Source organism: Schistocerca nitens, chromosome 7 (assembly GCF_023898315.1).
Source record: "Schistocerca nitens isolate TAMUIC-IGC-003100 chromosome 7, iqSchNite1.1, whole genome shotgun sequence".
In the NCBI taxonomy this organism is placed as follows: domain Eukaryota; kingdom Metazoa; phylum Arthropoda; class Insecta; order Orthoptera; family Acrididae; genus Schistocerca; species Schistocerca nitens.
The window spans coordinates 313569496-313586199 of NC_064620.1; the positions used below are offsets into that span (position 1 = coordinate 313569496).

The following is a 16704-nucleotide window of genomic DNA, read 5'->3' on the forward strand; positions in this document are numbered from 1 at the left end:
AAGGGATCGGTTGAGAGGACACATCTCGAAGCATCAAGGGTCTGTCAGTTTGATAATGGAAGTGTGGCGGGTAAAAATGTTAGAGGCGGAACGAGGAATGAATGCAGGAGGAAGGTTGAAATGGATGGTGGTTCCAATAAGTATGCAGAGAAAAAGAGGCTCGTTTAGGATATAGTAGCATGGAGAGCTGCATAAAACCAGTTTTCAGACTGAAGACTACAATAGCAACAATAAGCTCAATAAAAAAAGATTCCCGCACGTCAAAAATTCGGTGACGCCGTCAGTAAATGCATTTTTGTAAACATTCCGTATATTCTCTTAAAAATTTGTCGCCGTACTTAAAACTAAAATAAGACATAGTACAGCTCTTCCAGAAGACATTGATGCCTGTTTCATCTTTGCACACTGAATAGTTTGTGAGTTTGAGCGAGTTAAATAAAGTGTATGATTACGCGTGTTCCATATGCCACGTGGCAACTTCCCCGCGCCTCCATGAGCTCCTGCCGAAATGTTAAGTAATTCTGAAAGGGGTATAATTTAAATTAGACTATCGTTTTTCAGTCCACATCTACGGTGGCCAGCCACCATCGTCGCGGATTAAATAATGAAGTCATTGGTTCTTTTGATCTGGCGTGGGTCCTCAGTCTCGTTGTGAGATGACGTCACCGGCCGGAGAAACTCGGGCGGTGACAGAGATATCAGCTGTGAGGCGGCGCTAGGCTGCACGTGCTGGCTCACGTGTGGCGTGCGCTTTGGGAAGGGTGACTCAGACGCGCTGGCGCTTCGCCCCGCGGCCACGTGGGGCGCTGGCATCGCGCCCGCCGCTACTGGGAAGCGAAACCGCGACCACGCCGCGGGCTCAGCGCCACCTCTGCCGCTTCCCAGGAATTACGACGCTCTAAATCTCGCGCCAAATTACATCTCTGAAGTGGGGATGGGGCTGTGCCGCAGCTTTCAGTAGCATTCATCACGGCTGTATTTCAGGTAGACACTTTACGGGATAATATTTTTCTCTTACAAAAAAGCAAGCCATGTGTTACATTTTGGTAGTAGAAGTCCATCAGATTTCTCTGTTTAGGTTTTTGTTTGAACCTACATGAATTTAAGAGTGAAAGTTCCGTCCTCAAAGCTCACAGATTTAATTGAGGCTTCTCATCGTGGCTTCGTCAGTTACTTGACTTGGAAGAGGATAAAATGGTACATAAATGGAATAGACACGAAAACTTAGATGTAAAATATATAAAATCGCTCCAATGTAGTGAGCCCATGTTACTGGAGCTTTAGTGCATCAATATGTTGCGACATTACGTGTGTACTTCTTTATTTATTTAGCATATAGCTTACAGAATTATATTTTACAAGTACACACAATTAAGTTGATATGAAGTAAAAATGGTATGAATCATAACAAGCAAACACATCTATGAATATCTACGTCTCGGTAATAATGAAAGCTGGAGAATCAGCAGCAGCTAAAATAAGTTGCGAAATCCATTTTGTATCAAAGGTGGATGTCCAAAGAATACAGTCAGTTAAGCGCAGGTGTTGCATGGGGAGAGATCAGGACCACAGGGCGTGGGCTCGAGGTCCCCCCCCCCCCTTTTACGTTGGCGTAACTTCTGCTTTACGACATATGCGATTATGGGGACGTCCGTTACACAGGAGCATTAATTGTCACAGTTTTCTACAACAGCAGTTTTCGACAGACATGCTGCCCCACATACATTCTTCATTCTCCGATGGAAGAACAAAAGCGTGTTGGTCCTGTTTGGACGGATTTGGTAATAACGTCACCATAGTTCACGTTTCCGTATTTATCGTAAGTACTTCGGAAAGAGACGAATGCCACAATAATGCCTTGCCTACATGTCGGTGCTGATATACCCGGATCGGAGTCGCGCTACTTTGCATATACGCTGTAGCAACGCCCTCAAATGGAAGCTTTTTGATCGCCCCTTATACGCTAAAGCTAGTCGACACTCAACGTAAGTAACTGAACACATATTTCACTTGACATTGCGGTAGACAGACTTGCCAGGTCATGAGAGAGCAGATATGCACGTGCTGACAGTCTTTACACTTAAACGTAGCGTCTTCTCCACTGTATGATACATCATAAAACTGCACGGCGGCCGAAGTCTTTTTCCTTGTTAGTCTCCGGGCTCGTAACGGTAAGTAAGCCAGTTCGAACTTTCTCTCCGTTTCTAATGATTTCGCTGGCGACAGGACGTTACACCCTAACCTTCCTTCCTTCTTACTAGTACGTTTTGATACCACAGTAAAATAGTGACCGACACTGACATAACCTCCCCCAATGGGTAGGAATGTCAGTTTCAGATACTGTGGACCAACTCCATTTAACGCGATAACTTGACAGCCAGTTTCAATGTTCTGACGTAAAAGCGCGGGACACGTGTGCACTGGCGAGACCGAGCGCCAAGCTATTGTGTTTGCTGCCTGTCCAAACCTTTCTGCGAAGTGCACAAACGATGAGGTGCACTTGTGGCTTAGTTTGTTTTCCATCCGACGAAAATAGCCCAGGGAACAGCTTTGTTCTCTAAAGTAAGGTGTCACCCCCGCGTCCGACCGGTACCCGTTTAGCCTCGTTGCGAGAAGCGGGTCGCAGAAACATTTAGGCCCGCAGGTTCCGCTGTTTGTGTTCTATTTCGCGGCTACACGTATCTGCAGTGGACGGCCAGCGACGCCGGCCACCAACAAGCGCTTGCGACTCGCCTCTATACAGCGGCCAACTCTCTGTGTTTACTTTGGGAGCGGTCCCCCAACCCTCCCCACATAAGCTGTCCGTGCCTTTGAAATCTAGAACAGCGAACTCTGTTGTAACCCCGAAATCGCGAGGTATCAGCATGATGTCAAAAATTACAATTTTCTTATCCATCTTTTTTTATTGCTTAATCCATCTTTCTTTGTTGGTTTGGCCTACTGACGACCACTTGAAATAACTCACGTCTTCTCCCATTTTTCATTTCTCTCTTTCCAGCAGTTTTTTAATCTTTGCCTTTGTTGGTCTATTCCTTCTTCTGTCTATATTGCGCCTGTCTTTTTATTTGTGTTCTCGTGGAAGCCCACCAAATTTTTTACTTCTGCTATGAACTTTTCTGTATCTTCTATTTCTTTCTTAGTTGTTCCCATTTTCCTATGGCCTGCTTTAACTCCTTCGATCCTCGTCGTTCATGTTTTTGGGTTTCTGTCAAAGTTGATAATTCTTTTTGTTTTTCTTTTTTCAGCTGGTCATTTTAGGTGTCCGTACAATACAGCTCTTTTCTTCCTCATTGTGCCCATCGTTCGTTCTGTTCTTTCACAAACTTCTTAATTTCCATTTTCCGTTGTCATATTTTCGTTGCAAGACTTTCCTGATTATTTTCATTTCCTTCTTTTCTATTTCTCCTAATTGTGCGGCTGTATTTAATGAAAGGCACTATGTAGCATGAAGACATTGTGGTCTATTTAAAGCGTTGTAGTGCTGGAGTTTTGCATTTACGGGTAAATATTTTTCGTTATACAGGACTTTCGTTAATAGAAAAGCCACTTCCATTTTCTTCGCTCCTGCTAAGTTAATTTCTTTGTCCAAAGCAACTGGTTGTAGTATTTCTTCTAGACATTTAAATTTTGTACCCTTCTTTATTCTTCCATAATCAGTTTCCATGTATTTCGGTGCCTCCTTCGCATCTGTCATGTGCTCTGTTTTATTCAAAAAGTATACATAGGCCTGATTTTGGAGCTGTCTCTTGTTGGAGATTTACCTACACTGTTGCGTATGATAGAGGTTCAGCTAAGATGGTAAGATCGTCTGCAGAAACCAAACAATTACCATTTTTTAAATTCCATCTTCTTCTGTTCTTTTCTTCTGCTCCCTGATTACTTTTTCTAGTACACAGCCGGCCTCGGTGACCGAGCGGTTGTAGGCGCTTCAGTCCGGAAGCGCGCGGCTGCTACGATCGTAGGTTCGAATCCTGCCTCGGGCATGGATGTGTGTGATGCCCTTAGGTTAGTTAGGTTTAAGTAGTTGTAAGTTCTAGGAGACTGATGACCTCACATGTTAAGTCTCATAGTGCTCAGAGCCACTTTAACCATTTTTTCTAGTACATAACTAAACAGCAGTGACGACAGTCCATCTCCTTGTCTTACACTAGTTTTGGTCCCAAAAGCGTTGGAGGTTTCACCTAAAAACTTAATTTTTCATTTTATATTTATTAGTGTATCTTTTGCGATTGCTACTGATTTGATGCCAGCTCCAAACTCTTTTAAGGTGTTGAATAACGTATTATCGTGGCACGATTGGGGCAATAACCTTTCACGCACATTACGACACACATCGTATAGGAGATTTACTGCAAATTTGGAACGAAACAAACAGAACTACAATGGATTACGCATACTGCCTAAGGGAAACGCAGTGTAACGGGATTTTGTTTACTTTACCTCTAAGCCTCTGGTCAATGCTCGTGTTGTCAACAACGCTCATCGCTTGTTGAGGTGACGAGTTACTATGTAACACACTCAAATCATACGATGATAAATTACTAATAAGTCGACACCGGTCATTGCATTACAATGGTGGTCAAGCCTTACGGACGAAACTAACTTTCGCATGATGTGACTGTTAAAAAGAGCCTAACACAGCACGATGAAACTTAGATAATGTATGCGAAGAAATGCTGCAATACATTATGGTAGGCACCCGAATGAAGTACGCAATGAGACGAATAGAAATGATATTTTTATTCGAACACAATGACTACACTGAACCCAGCGCGATTCGCGGTTGTCCCGTGGACACTACAAAAGGCGGGACACGGTTGTTAACAGGGTGTGCGGCCACCACTGACGGCTGTCCGTGCTCTTCAGCGGAGGTGGGTAGGGGTTGTGGTAGGGTGTTCCATTGCTCCACCAGCGCGGTTGGTGCATGAGGACGTGCAGAAATACGTCTCCCCAACGAATCTCACACGAGTTCGATGGGAATTAAGTCGGGGGGAAGAGGAGGCCAGTCTTTTCTTCAAATATACTCTCTCTCCGACAGCTCCTCCACCTGCACTGCTCGATGCGGTCTCGCGTTATCATCCATAAAAGTGAAGTCAGGGCCGAATGCACCACTGGAAAGACACACGTTGACAGGTGAGTGTCCCGTTTTGAGAGACCTGGAGGTCAGTACGTCCACGCAACATTACGCCTACCCACGCAGCAACACCCGGACCACCGAAACGATCACGTTCGACAATGTTGAATGGGAACAAGTAATGCATCCAGGAACGTTGTCGAACGTAGTTATTTAGGTGGTCCTGGTATTATGGTGTGGGAAGATTCAGTGTCGCGCGGGCGTACTGGCCGCCATATCTTCGAACATGATACACACTGGTCAATAATATAGTGATACATCTTTTCAGGAGTGCAATCGTCCCTGACTTTATTTTTATGGATGACAATACGCGACCTTATCGAACTCAGTTGATGTAGGAGTTCTTGAAACGAGAGATTGGCCTGGTCTTTTACCTAACTTAAGTTCCATCGAGCACGTGTGGGATGCACTGAGGAATCGTAATGCAGCACGACTCTCCAGCAGTTTTGAACCGCACTGATTGAGGAATGGAACGTCATACAACAAGAACTCCTTACAGTCTCGTGGCCATCATGGAATCTCAATGCAGAGCATAAGAACCATGTCTCGCCTTTCGTTGTGTTCAGAGAACCACACCACATACTGTGTAATTAGAGTCTTCGAATAAAAAAAATGTTCAAATGTGTGTGAAATCTTATGGGACTTAACTGCTAAAGTCATCAGGCCCTATGCTTACACACTACTTAACCTAAATTATCCTAAGGACAAACTCGAACCTCCGCCGGTACCAGCCGCACAGTTCGAATAAGTTTCATTTCTGTTGGTCTCATTGCGCTTTTGTTTGAGTTACCGTCTGTAATATACTGTAGCAGTCCTCTTTTTGTTTAGCCAAGTGTGTTACTTGAGAGTGTCACATCATGCGAAATTTACTTTCGTTTTGCACACCAGTACGTTTGTGTTACCCCAAGGCTGAGAAATACAATACAAGAAAAAAAGACAGCTATCACATACGTCGGTTGTTCAATAAGTAAGAAGACAAGAGCTCTTAAAGGAGTGTCAATACTCCGTGAAACTTGAAGTCCTTGTCTATATAAAGGAGAGTATCAAATTTTGAAACCATCGCCGGTAGAGGAAGCGGTCGTACCGCTACGTGCATAATTGTGGGTTTGGCTTTAGCAACACAAATGGTTCAAATGGCTCTGAGCACTATGGGACGCAACTGCTGAGGTCATTAGTCCCCTAGAACTTAGAACTAGTTAAACCTAACTAACCTAAGGACATCACAAACATCCATGCCCGAGGCAGGATTCGAACCTGCGACCGTAGCGGTCTTGCGGTTCCAGACTGCAGCGCCTTTAACCGCACGGCCACTTCGGCCGGCTAGCAACACAAATTCTTGTGTAACAAGCAAATATATTTCGGCGAAGTCTCACCATCGTCAGTGATTTCATTGTTTTCTTAGTACCGCATACTGATGTTTATGTTGCTGCTTTTGCAGTACAGCTGATTTTTTGATCCATTTTGTCATTTTTTGTTGATTCCCCTTTCTCATGCCACTATACGATAAGCAAACAGTGCTTTCTAACGCTGTGTCACTGTTTATCACATATTCACTTATTCTGAACATCTCAATCTCTGAGAATCAGTGACACATACTGATGTACAGGAGACTGCTGTTCCGCTTGCCGCAGCAACAGATTGTACAACAGCTCAAACACGCCGGTCAATGGTGAACACAGTGTTCACTCGCTTGCAGTACATTACGAATGTGTTGGGAGAAATCAGGGTCCTGAGTAGTAGGCATATCTCTTTGAAAATTAATGTAGCGTGGAGACAAAAGGGAACGGGCCATGATAAGTACGGGGCGAGAAAGTTGGTTGGGAGTATCAAACCTAACGAACCCTTCCCCCCCCCCCTCCCCCCCCCATATTTTTTTTCAACAGCGAAATCGTTCACAAGTCAATGTCGTCTTAGACATGGCAGAAAAGGGAACTGATAATGAGTAGGACGAAAAAGCGGAGTCTGCAGCGAGAGAATCGTTGCACATTTCGAACCCAGCCAATCTCCCCCTTCCGCTTTTTGAAAAGATGAACCAATCGTTGGTGTGGAGGAAGACACGACAGAGACAGGCTCGGACAAGAATGAAAGAGTTAGAACGATAACGAGAGATTCTGGATGGTCACTTCAAACTCAACGGATCTCGCCCCCAACTCTTAAGAGCAGAGGAGTCTTTTCGCTAGCAGATATGTTTCCGAAACACTTCTGCCTGAACTATATAAGTGAGCAGACGTGCTCATCAAAGCATTTGTATGTGATCATGGGAGAAAGGTATCAGAATGTGTTATTTTTGTGATTTATCGTTTTAGACTACGTTTACTTGAGTTGACAAGGAGACGACTCGGAATCGGATTTTTTCAATTTTTTATTTTTATGATACGTGAAGTTCAGAACTCAAATATTAACCCCCAAAAGCTTTTCGCTGGAACTCTAAAAAATTCCCGAGAAAATCGACTGAAGTTTTCCGTGCATCTTTAGTTCTCTGAACCTCGGCCGAACTGTCGATGGGCCACGTGGCTCTGTGATAGAACGATCGCCTGCGCCATGAGTGGCGGTGTTCAAATGCCGGCTGACGCAATTTTTTAAGCAACGTTGCATGTCTAAGAGTATTTCACGTGAAGCGTAAACTACATAAAGATGGAAAAAATTATCGGTAGCGCTCAAGGCTGGTAATTGCTGATTCGAATCTCGTTTTTGTCATTGTTTTCTTAGTTTTCTTCCGTTCAGTTCGAATACTTTTGTCATTTTAATATAAAATTCATCGAATATATGCTAATTAATAGACATATAATTGTAATTTTTTTTATCAAAAATGCACATTTCCTTATTTCCAATTACGTATGGCAAACAGCGTTCCAATTTCATTGAAAATATAAATTGTTAGTTAGCGACCTTCTATAGAAGATTGTTCGAATAAAAAAATACAGACTTTTTTTCTTCATCTTCATATATTTTGCACTTCACAGAAATGCTCGTAGGACATTCACCTTTGTTCCGAAACTTGCCCACACGGCAGGCGAGCACTCTACGCAGACACACATGGCGCTTTGAAAAATCGTCCTACTTTTAGCGAAGTAAAGATGTTCGGAAAACTTTAAAGTCGATTTTCTCAAGAATTTGAGTGAGTTCCATCGAACAGCTTCGAGATATTGGTATTTTAGAAGACAATATTGGCTGTCGTTTACCGCCCAGTAAAGTCATCAGAAGATCAAAACAAATTGCAAAACGACGTAGAAAAGATATCTGTATGGTGTGAAAATTGGCAATTCACCAAAATAATGAAAAGTGTGAGGTCATCCACATGAGTGCTAAAATGAATCCCTTAAACTTCGGTTACACGATAAATCAATGAAATCTAAAGGCCACATATTCAACTAAATAGCTAGGAATTACAATTACTAACAACTTAAATTGGAAAGAACAATAGAAAATGTTGTGGTGAAGGCTAACCAAAGACTGCGCTTTGTACACAGAACACTTAGAAGATGCAACAGATCTGCTAAAGAGACGGACTGCACTACTCTCGTCCGTCCTCTTTTGGAGTACTGCTTCGCGGTGTGGGACCCTTGCCAGATAGGACTTACGGAGCACATCGACAAAGTTCTAAGAAGGGCAGCACGTTTTGTATTATCGAGAAATAGGGTAGACTGTGCCAAGGACATGATGCTGGATGGAAATCATTAAAGCAAAGACGTTTCTCGTTGCGGCGGTATCTTTTTACGAAATTTCAATAACCAATTTTCTCCGCCGAATGTGAAAATATTGTGTTGACGCCGAAATACATAGGGAGAAAAGATCATCATAATAAACTAAGGGAAATCAGAGCTCGAACTAAAAGATATAGATATTTGTTTTTCTCGCGCAGTGTTGAGAGTGGAATAACAGAGGATTATTGCGAAGGTTGTCCGATGAACCCTCTGCCAGGCATTTAAATGTGATTTACAGAGTGCTGATATAGATGAAGATGAGTACTGAACTTCAAATATCACAAATATTGTACAAAAGATTCCAAAAATCCGGTTGTAGTGTGGTCTTGCTATCAGTTATGTTGGGGAAGATTATGTTTTGTTATTTCATTTTAAACTGACTTTGGATTTTAATGCGAGTTTCTTAGGATTTCAGTTCAACGTTAGGCAGTGCTAACTTACTCACTATGTCACCACTGTTTTACAGTAGTAATTGATAGAAAGGAATTTTTTCCATGTGTATCTGAGCTGAATGCGAGAGAATAATATTCGTTCTTTATTACAAAATGTTATATAGTTCCTCCCCAATGAATGTATTTTTGACAGTTTAAGGAGTCGTACACTATTGCAGTATTCCGTGTTAGGGGACCTCCGGTTATTGTTGTAAATAATATGACTGCGATTATAAATGAGTGTTGTACAACTTACCTTCGTTTTAAGAAATAAAAGATCATCATGGAAACATTTCTCCGTTTATGTTCAAAGATCCCGACCATTCCCGAGATTTTCTGACGCTATGGAGTGTAGCCATGTATGGAAGTGAAACGTGGACAATAAATAGTTTAGACAACAAGAGAATAGAAGCTTTCGAAATGTGGTGCTACAGAAGAATGCTGAAGATTAGATGGGTAGATCACATAACTAATGAGGAGGTATTGAATAGAATTGGGGAGAAGAGGAGTTTGTGGCACAACTTGACTAGAAGAAGGGATCGTTTGGTAGGACATATTCTGAGGCATCAAGGGATCACCAATTTAGTACTGGAGGGCAGCGTGGAGGGTAAAAATAGTAGAGGGAGACCAAGAGATGAATACACTAAGCAGATTCAGAAGGATGTAGGCTGCAGTAGGTACTGGGAGATGAAGAAGCTTGCAGAGGATAGAGTAGCATGGAGAGCTGCATCAAACCAGTCTCAGGATTGAAGACCACAACAACAACAACGTAACTGCTACAATGAGAAAAAGTAGGAGAGGCTGTATAGTGTGTCGCATCAGTGTTTAATCACGGTGGAGTTAAATTATGTGCAACATTTCAAAAAAAATGGTTCAAATGGCTCTGAGCACTATGGGACTCAACTGCTGAGGTCATTAGTCCCCTAGAACTTAGAACTAGTTAAACCTAACGAACCTAAGGACATCACACACATCCATGCCCGAGGCAGGATTCGAACCTGCGACCGTAGCGGTCTCGCGGTTCCAGACTGCAGCGCCAGAACCGCGCGGCCACTTCGGCCGGCTGCAACATTTCAAAATGCTATATGCGTTTTACCACGTCACTTTACAACAACTATTTGCTTATACGTCGTTATTCCGTTGTACAAAATTAGATTGCCGCGCATTGGTAGTTCCACCCCATTTGCTGAAGCAAACAGGCAAGGAAGCCTACGCGCGGCAGCAAAGTAAAAGCAAAGACAGACTTCCTGTTGGCTAAAGAGTTTCGAGGAGATGATTCAGTGGAGCACACTGAGCGGGGAATTTAAACGCAGCATTTACGGTTTAACTGTGCAGCCTGGCTGAATAAATCGCCCCTTAAATTGACGTACAGTGTTTGTTTAGACGTCCATACATGTTATGAAAATGTACATATGTATGTTCCATATCTTCTCCTGAATCACTGGACCGCTTGTACCAAACTTGATACACATGTCCCTTACTGTCAGGCAACAATCGCTGTTGGGGCAAGAACCATCCCCCTACCATAATACAGGAGACGTCACAAACAATGAAATGCCTGACAAAACTGCCGCATTATGCATGACGTTTAAATTTATTACTTCTTTGCTAATAAATCTATTTACGACTCATTCAGCAAACACTGTCCAGTTATGCCGCTGAGTATACCTACAAACTTATACCATTGCATGACACACAGATCAGGAGATATGCCGTCATAAACACTGAGAAGCTTCAAAAATTGCCGCATCTCTTTTAAATTTTTTATTTCTATGCAACTAACTCTATTTGCAACATATTTCGCAGCCAATATTCACATATGCCGCTGAATGTACCTACACGAATATGTTATTGTACGTCAAATAGTACAAGAGATATGATGTCATAAATGCTGAGAACGGTGAAAAAATACCACATCATGTATGAAATTTTAATACATTTTTATTATTTACTGATAAGACGCCCCTACAGTCGAATCAAGGAAATCCCTGGCACCTGGCAGCTCTTTTGACAGCTTTCAACTGCGAAGGGCAAACGACTGTAAGCGAAAACAATGGCTGTCTAGAGAACTATGAAGAGGCGTTGCCATAGACACGTTTACAAAACTGCGTTGTAGACACGCGAAGCAGCTGTACTTACACATTTGTATATTTGCATATTCGTTTGTACGAAAGTTTCACAATTTCACAGGTGTTTTCACAAATACATGGAAATGAAATTTCTCAGTTTTAAATTACAAACACAGTTCATGTTTTGTTTCCGTTTCTAATACAAAATAGGCAAAATTAATCCTGGGCAGTGCCAGGTTCATCAGCTAGTAGTAGTTATAAGAATGGAGATGAAAGAAAATGATAGTTTTTCTCCACGTACTTCAAATCATCAAAAATCAAGTCCACAGATGTTGATAAAATATTAAAATTCGGGTCAACCACTTGAGATTCGTGATCAGATCACAAGTCACACGATGCGTTTCGAGGCTATGTTCCTATCTTCAGGTAGAAATACAACTTATATTGTGAAGATGATGCCCTGCAGTTCAAAAATGGCTCTGAGCACTATGGGACTCAACTGCTGAGGTCATTAGTCCCCTAGAACTTAGAACTAGTTAAACCTAACTAACCTAAGGACATCACAAACATCCATGCCCGAGGCAGGATTCGAACCTGCGACCGTAGCGGTCTTGCGGTTCCAGACTGCAGCGCCTTTAACCGCACGGCCACTTCGGCCGGCTCCCTGCAGTTCGTAAGAATTAAATAGGTATGGTTCCACGACAAGTACCTGATAATAAATGATGTTTCATTGCAACTGTTTTCAATGCTCAGATCAACATCAGACAATTTAAAATCTTTTGAAGCAGCTTACGTAGCAATATTGCACCTATGGTGTAAAATAGGATAAAATACATATTAGGTCACTGGTGCCAAGTAGTAAAATATACTACACTGTCAATAACAAAATGCTCCACAAACTCATCTTGGGGTTGAAGCTCTTGTTTCCGTGTTTGTTTACACAAATTTGTTTTTGTATGGGATCCACCTTGAGCTAACACAACTTTTCTTACTATGCCCACACATGTTCCGCTGAAGTTACAATATCAGCAGATTTTTTATTTTCTTTCTATTAAATAACAGAAAAATTTCTATAAACGTAGGCCATCGCGACTCATGTCACAGTCAATAAAATTTTTCTGAGTTTGTGACCACATTTCAGTATGTAAAACTACCAACGTTTCGGTCACTGTTGCAAGTGACCTTCTCTTTACTATCTGCACATATATAAATTTGCGTTTCTAAGTTTGTACTTAAAAAGATTGAAAACAGATAAGAGCGCGCGATATGTTTCACTTACTTTATCTGGTTTCCCCAATATCTTCACTGGGAAAAACTACACTTTTTTAACTTACACTTTCACTGTTTACGAACGTATGAAAACAGTGACAGTAAACTGTTTTGTAAACAGTGGCAATGAAAGTTCTACATTACGTTTTCTATGGTTGCAGACGACAAACTGTGAGAGGAAAACACTTGTAATGCATAGCTCAGAAAACAAGGAAAAACCACGGCATGTGGTAACAAGGTACTTATAAAAAATGTTGTCTGTTCTCAAATTTGCGGTTCCTTTTTCCAAACTGAAATTTATATATGAACAGACAGTAATGAGAGATTTTGCTGTTATTCAGTAGAAAGAAAATTATGCTCTAACTTCAGTAAAACATGTGTGGCTAAAAGAAGGAAAATTATGTTTCTCAAGGCGAGTCCAATGTGAAAACAAATTTTAGTACCAGTCACTGTTTATCTGGTATGTTAATCTGTGATGGATTTTATACTACTTCACGACAAAGCTGTAATATTATCGCGAAAGGTGTTTTAAATGACTTTAATATACTTACTTGGTGATGACCTGAGCATTGAAAGCGGTTGTAATAAAGAACTTTTTTTAGCAGGTTTCGGCGGTGGAACTATTATATTTTTAAAATATAGAAAAATCTTTGAGAAAGTCTAATACTTTAACATTTTAAGGACACAGTGTAACCATCGGACTAAACAATCGCCGTCTTTCTTTACATTCGATGCTCTCTCAAATGTGGTTGGGCCGAATTTCAATATTTTAAAATTTCACAACCACGACCAAACTGCTAGCTAAACTGGATGGTTCTAACTCCACCAATATCCATAGGCCGTGCTTCCCTCGCTATATAAGCGCAATTTTCAGTATTTCTCACAGCGTAATACCTTATTCTTGAACTGTTTCCGTTTGGAACAGCACCGCCGTATGTCTGAGTGCAGACGATCAGTTCCCAGGTTCAGTGTGTCCGAAAAATAGCTTACGCATTTGAAATGCAAATAAAACGGTTAATATATTAATTATAAACTTTTCCATTCTTACAGGTTTTTGCTGTGATATTGAACATTAATTGCGAATAGATGGAGTAATGAGGACCGTGCTGCTGCAGTTGAACTGTACTTCACACATGGACAAAGTGTTGTACAAGCCCAGCGGGCGTACAAAAGAAGATTTAATGTTCGTACTGCGTCATCAAAACACATGTGTAAGTGAGTTCCGTGAAACTGGTAATATTGCAGATTGACTCAGACGTGGACGCCCAAAATCTTCGCGGAACCCAGGGAGGACTGACAAAGCCGGCGCATCAATGGAAAGAAGACGCTAAAAGCCACCTCAGCGTTTGTATCCAGAACTTGGCATAGCCAAATCCTCGTTACACACGATTTTTGGCAGGTGCCTTACAGCAAAGATAATCATTTTTACCTGCCGCTCAGTTTTGTATCTGTGTTAGGAGTATAATTTAGTAACCGCCCACCATTTCCATCGTGATGGTGATTCACAGAGTAAGGAAGTAACTTAACTTTAAAAAGATTTATAAAGGCAAAATGCAGCAATTTAAAGCATTTAATAATAATCAGTCACCAAATACTTTATGTCAGACTATTATGTAAAGGCAACGAAAGTACGTTTAACCTTCAACGGCCTAGTAGTCGACCTCTTACCATGAAAGCTGGAACGCTCACTAGTGAGCGGTAAGGACCGGTTTGGCCACAGCTAACGCACGCAAGTCTCCCTATGAAATTCACATTCTCCAAAGAAACTTGCCCACTGTCTTGTCAAAAAGACTGCTGGTTGCATATGAATTTCTCATATTGGCAGAAGAATCCAGTTTTCACAAGAAAGTTATGAGCGACGGAGCTTGCATATCAGTTTATCTGATTGGCAGAAGAACCCAGTTTTCACAAGAAACTTACGATGAGCGACGAAGCTCATTTTGATGTCAGTGGCTTTAACAAACAGAAATGCCGCATTTGGGTCACAGAACAGCAAAAAATTATACACTAACGAGCTCTCCACAAGCAACGTGCTAAAGTTTGGTGTGGGATAATGTCGCATCTTGTGGCAGGCCTTTCCTAGTATTAGCTCTAAGTTGTCGAATTTTCTCGTCGTTGTCATTTCGTGAGATGTAGGTGGGACGCACTAATATGTTATCCGACTCTTCCCTGCCTGTACTCCCTCGAAATTTCAATAATAAACCTCCGTGATTTAAAACGTAACGTCTGCCACTGGAGTTCGTTGAGCATCTCTGTGATGCTCTTCCGCCGACTAAACTATCGCGTGACGAAACGCGACACTTCTCTGTCCTATCTGTTCCAGCTGGTAAATACCGCAGATTGATGAACGGTACTCAAGAATCGGTCAAACAGACGCCTTATAAGGCATTTACTTCGGGGATGAGTTACAGTACGTTAAGAGTTTTCCTATGAATCTCATTAGCTGGCCGCTGAATCTCGCGGCCTCTGATTGTTTTCTTCTTCGGAGTTTTCAGAGGGACAGTGCCTATAGGAATGAAGTACGGACACTTGTTGCCTTCAGAGATGTCATTAGCACTGTAATTCGCGAACTTAGACAAGAGAGCTTCAGAACTCATGCAACATGTTGTACTATGGTTTCTTTACTGTCAAAACTTAAATGATCGACATACGGCTATTTTTTTACCATAAATAAATGTTTCAGTTGCGACACCATTACCAAAACAATTTCCTTGTTGCTCAATTGGGTACATTACTTTTGGGACCCCCTTCAACTGGGTAGTGATCTGCGTACGATGCGATAATTGAGGAGTGTACCTGGCTAACATTCGACGCTTTGTAGCGCGATGCCAGGGAGGACTTGCGCCTACAGAATAAAAGTAATTGCAATTCACTAGTAGCGAACCCTACCACAGACTGGAAAGAAGGCAGTAACTGCGGCTTTGGGACGCTGGGATACTGGTAAACTGTCCACGGGGGCCACGGTGCAGTCGCCGGCACTCTAGCGCGCACGCCACGCGAGCCCTACCTCATCTCGAAGTCGTGCAGCTCCTGCAGAGTGAGGTTGTTGGCGACGTCGAGCAGCTGCTTCATGTTCTCCTCGCGCTGGGCGCGCGCGTCCTTGAGCAGCACCGTGGCGACGCCTGGGCTGGCTCCGGGCTGCACTACGATGGCCGTGGGCTGCTGGTTGGGGTGTCGGCCGGCCACGATCGCCTGCAGCGGGTTGGCCGTCGTGTTCACCACGGGCGCCGCCGCGCCGCTACTTATAGCGCCGCCCCCCGCCGCCGCCGCCGCCGCCCCACCGCCGGCGGCGGCGCTGACGCTGACGTCGACGTCGGCGGTGGGCGTCTGGCTGGCGTCCAGGTGTGGCGGCGGCAGCACGGGGGCCGCGCCGTCTTCCGAGAAGTAGTCGACGCGCAGGTCGGGCGCGGGGGACCCCACGGCCGCCGCCGCCGCCCTGCCCTTGGAAGCCGCAGACGCCGCCCCCGGCGCCGCCCCCGACGTCGCGCCGCCACCGCCGCCGCTGCTGCTGGTGCTCTTGCGCTTGTGGCGGGAGCCGCGAGTGCTGCGCCGGTGCAACCGCGGGGGCGGCGCCGCCTCCGACACGTCGTCCCCCGTGCCCGTGCCGCCTCGCGGTGGCACCTGCGGACAGTCCGGCGAACACACAAGCTCACCCATTCGTTCTCCGTTCGTGATATGTAATTCTTCCACTAACTAAACTATTCGCCTGTTCCACAACTGAAGGGTGAAAATGTAAAAGTTATATGCACCACTTTTTTAGGGTTCCATACCTAAAACGGTGCGGGCTCACTCTGTTGTCTGTCTGCCTGTCTATGTATCCGACTGTTAAAAACCCTTTTTCTCAGGAACAGGCAGATGCCGCTAGGCCTTTGGCTTCTGAATCAATGAAATCAATGGATATGGCTACTTATGTCACATATTTTGATACCAACTCACTCAACAAAACCTTTAGGGAATTTCCCCTAGAGTCATTGAACTAAGCACGAAGCATTGTTTCAAAGTGAAAACGAAGGAAAATGTCCTAAAACAGTTAGTTTGTAATTAAGTTACGCGAAAATTTCTTTCGTAGTTTGTTATCTGACTGACTGACTGACTGT

General features: G+C 43.2%; 1 protein-coding gene across 1 annotated transcript in view; it reads right to left on the reverse strand.

Moving 5' to 3' along the window:
- LOC126194921 (GTP-binding protein Rit2-like) overlaps positions 1-15806 on the reverse strand; it is a 131912-nt gene extending 116106 nt beyond the window's left edge. Inside the window, exon 1 of the mRNA XM_049933298.1 lies at positions 15615-15806. Coding sequence (XP_049789255.1) covers positions 15615-15679 — 65 coding nt within the window. The 5' untranslated portion in view covers positions 15680-15806. The remainder of the gene's footprint in view (positions 1-15614) is intronic.
- Between the last annotated feature and the right edge of the window lie 898 nt (positions 15807-16704).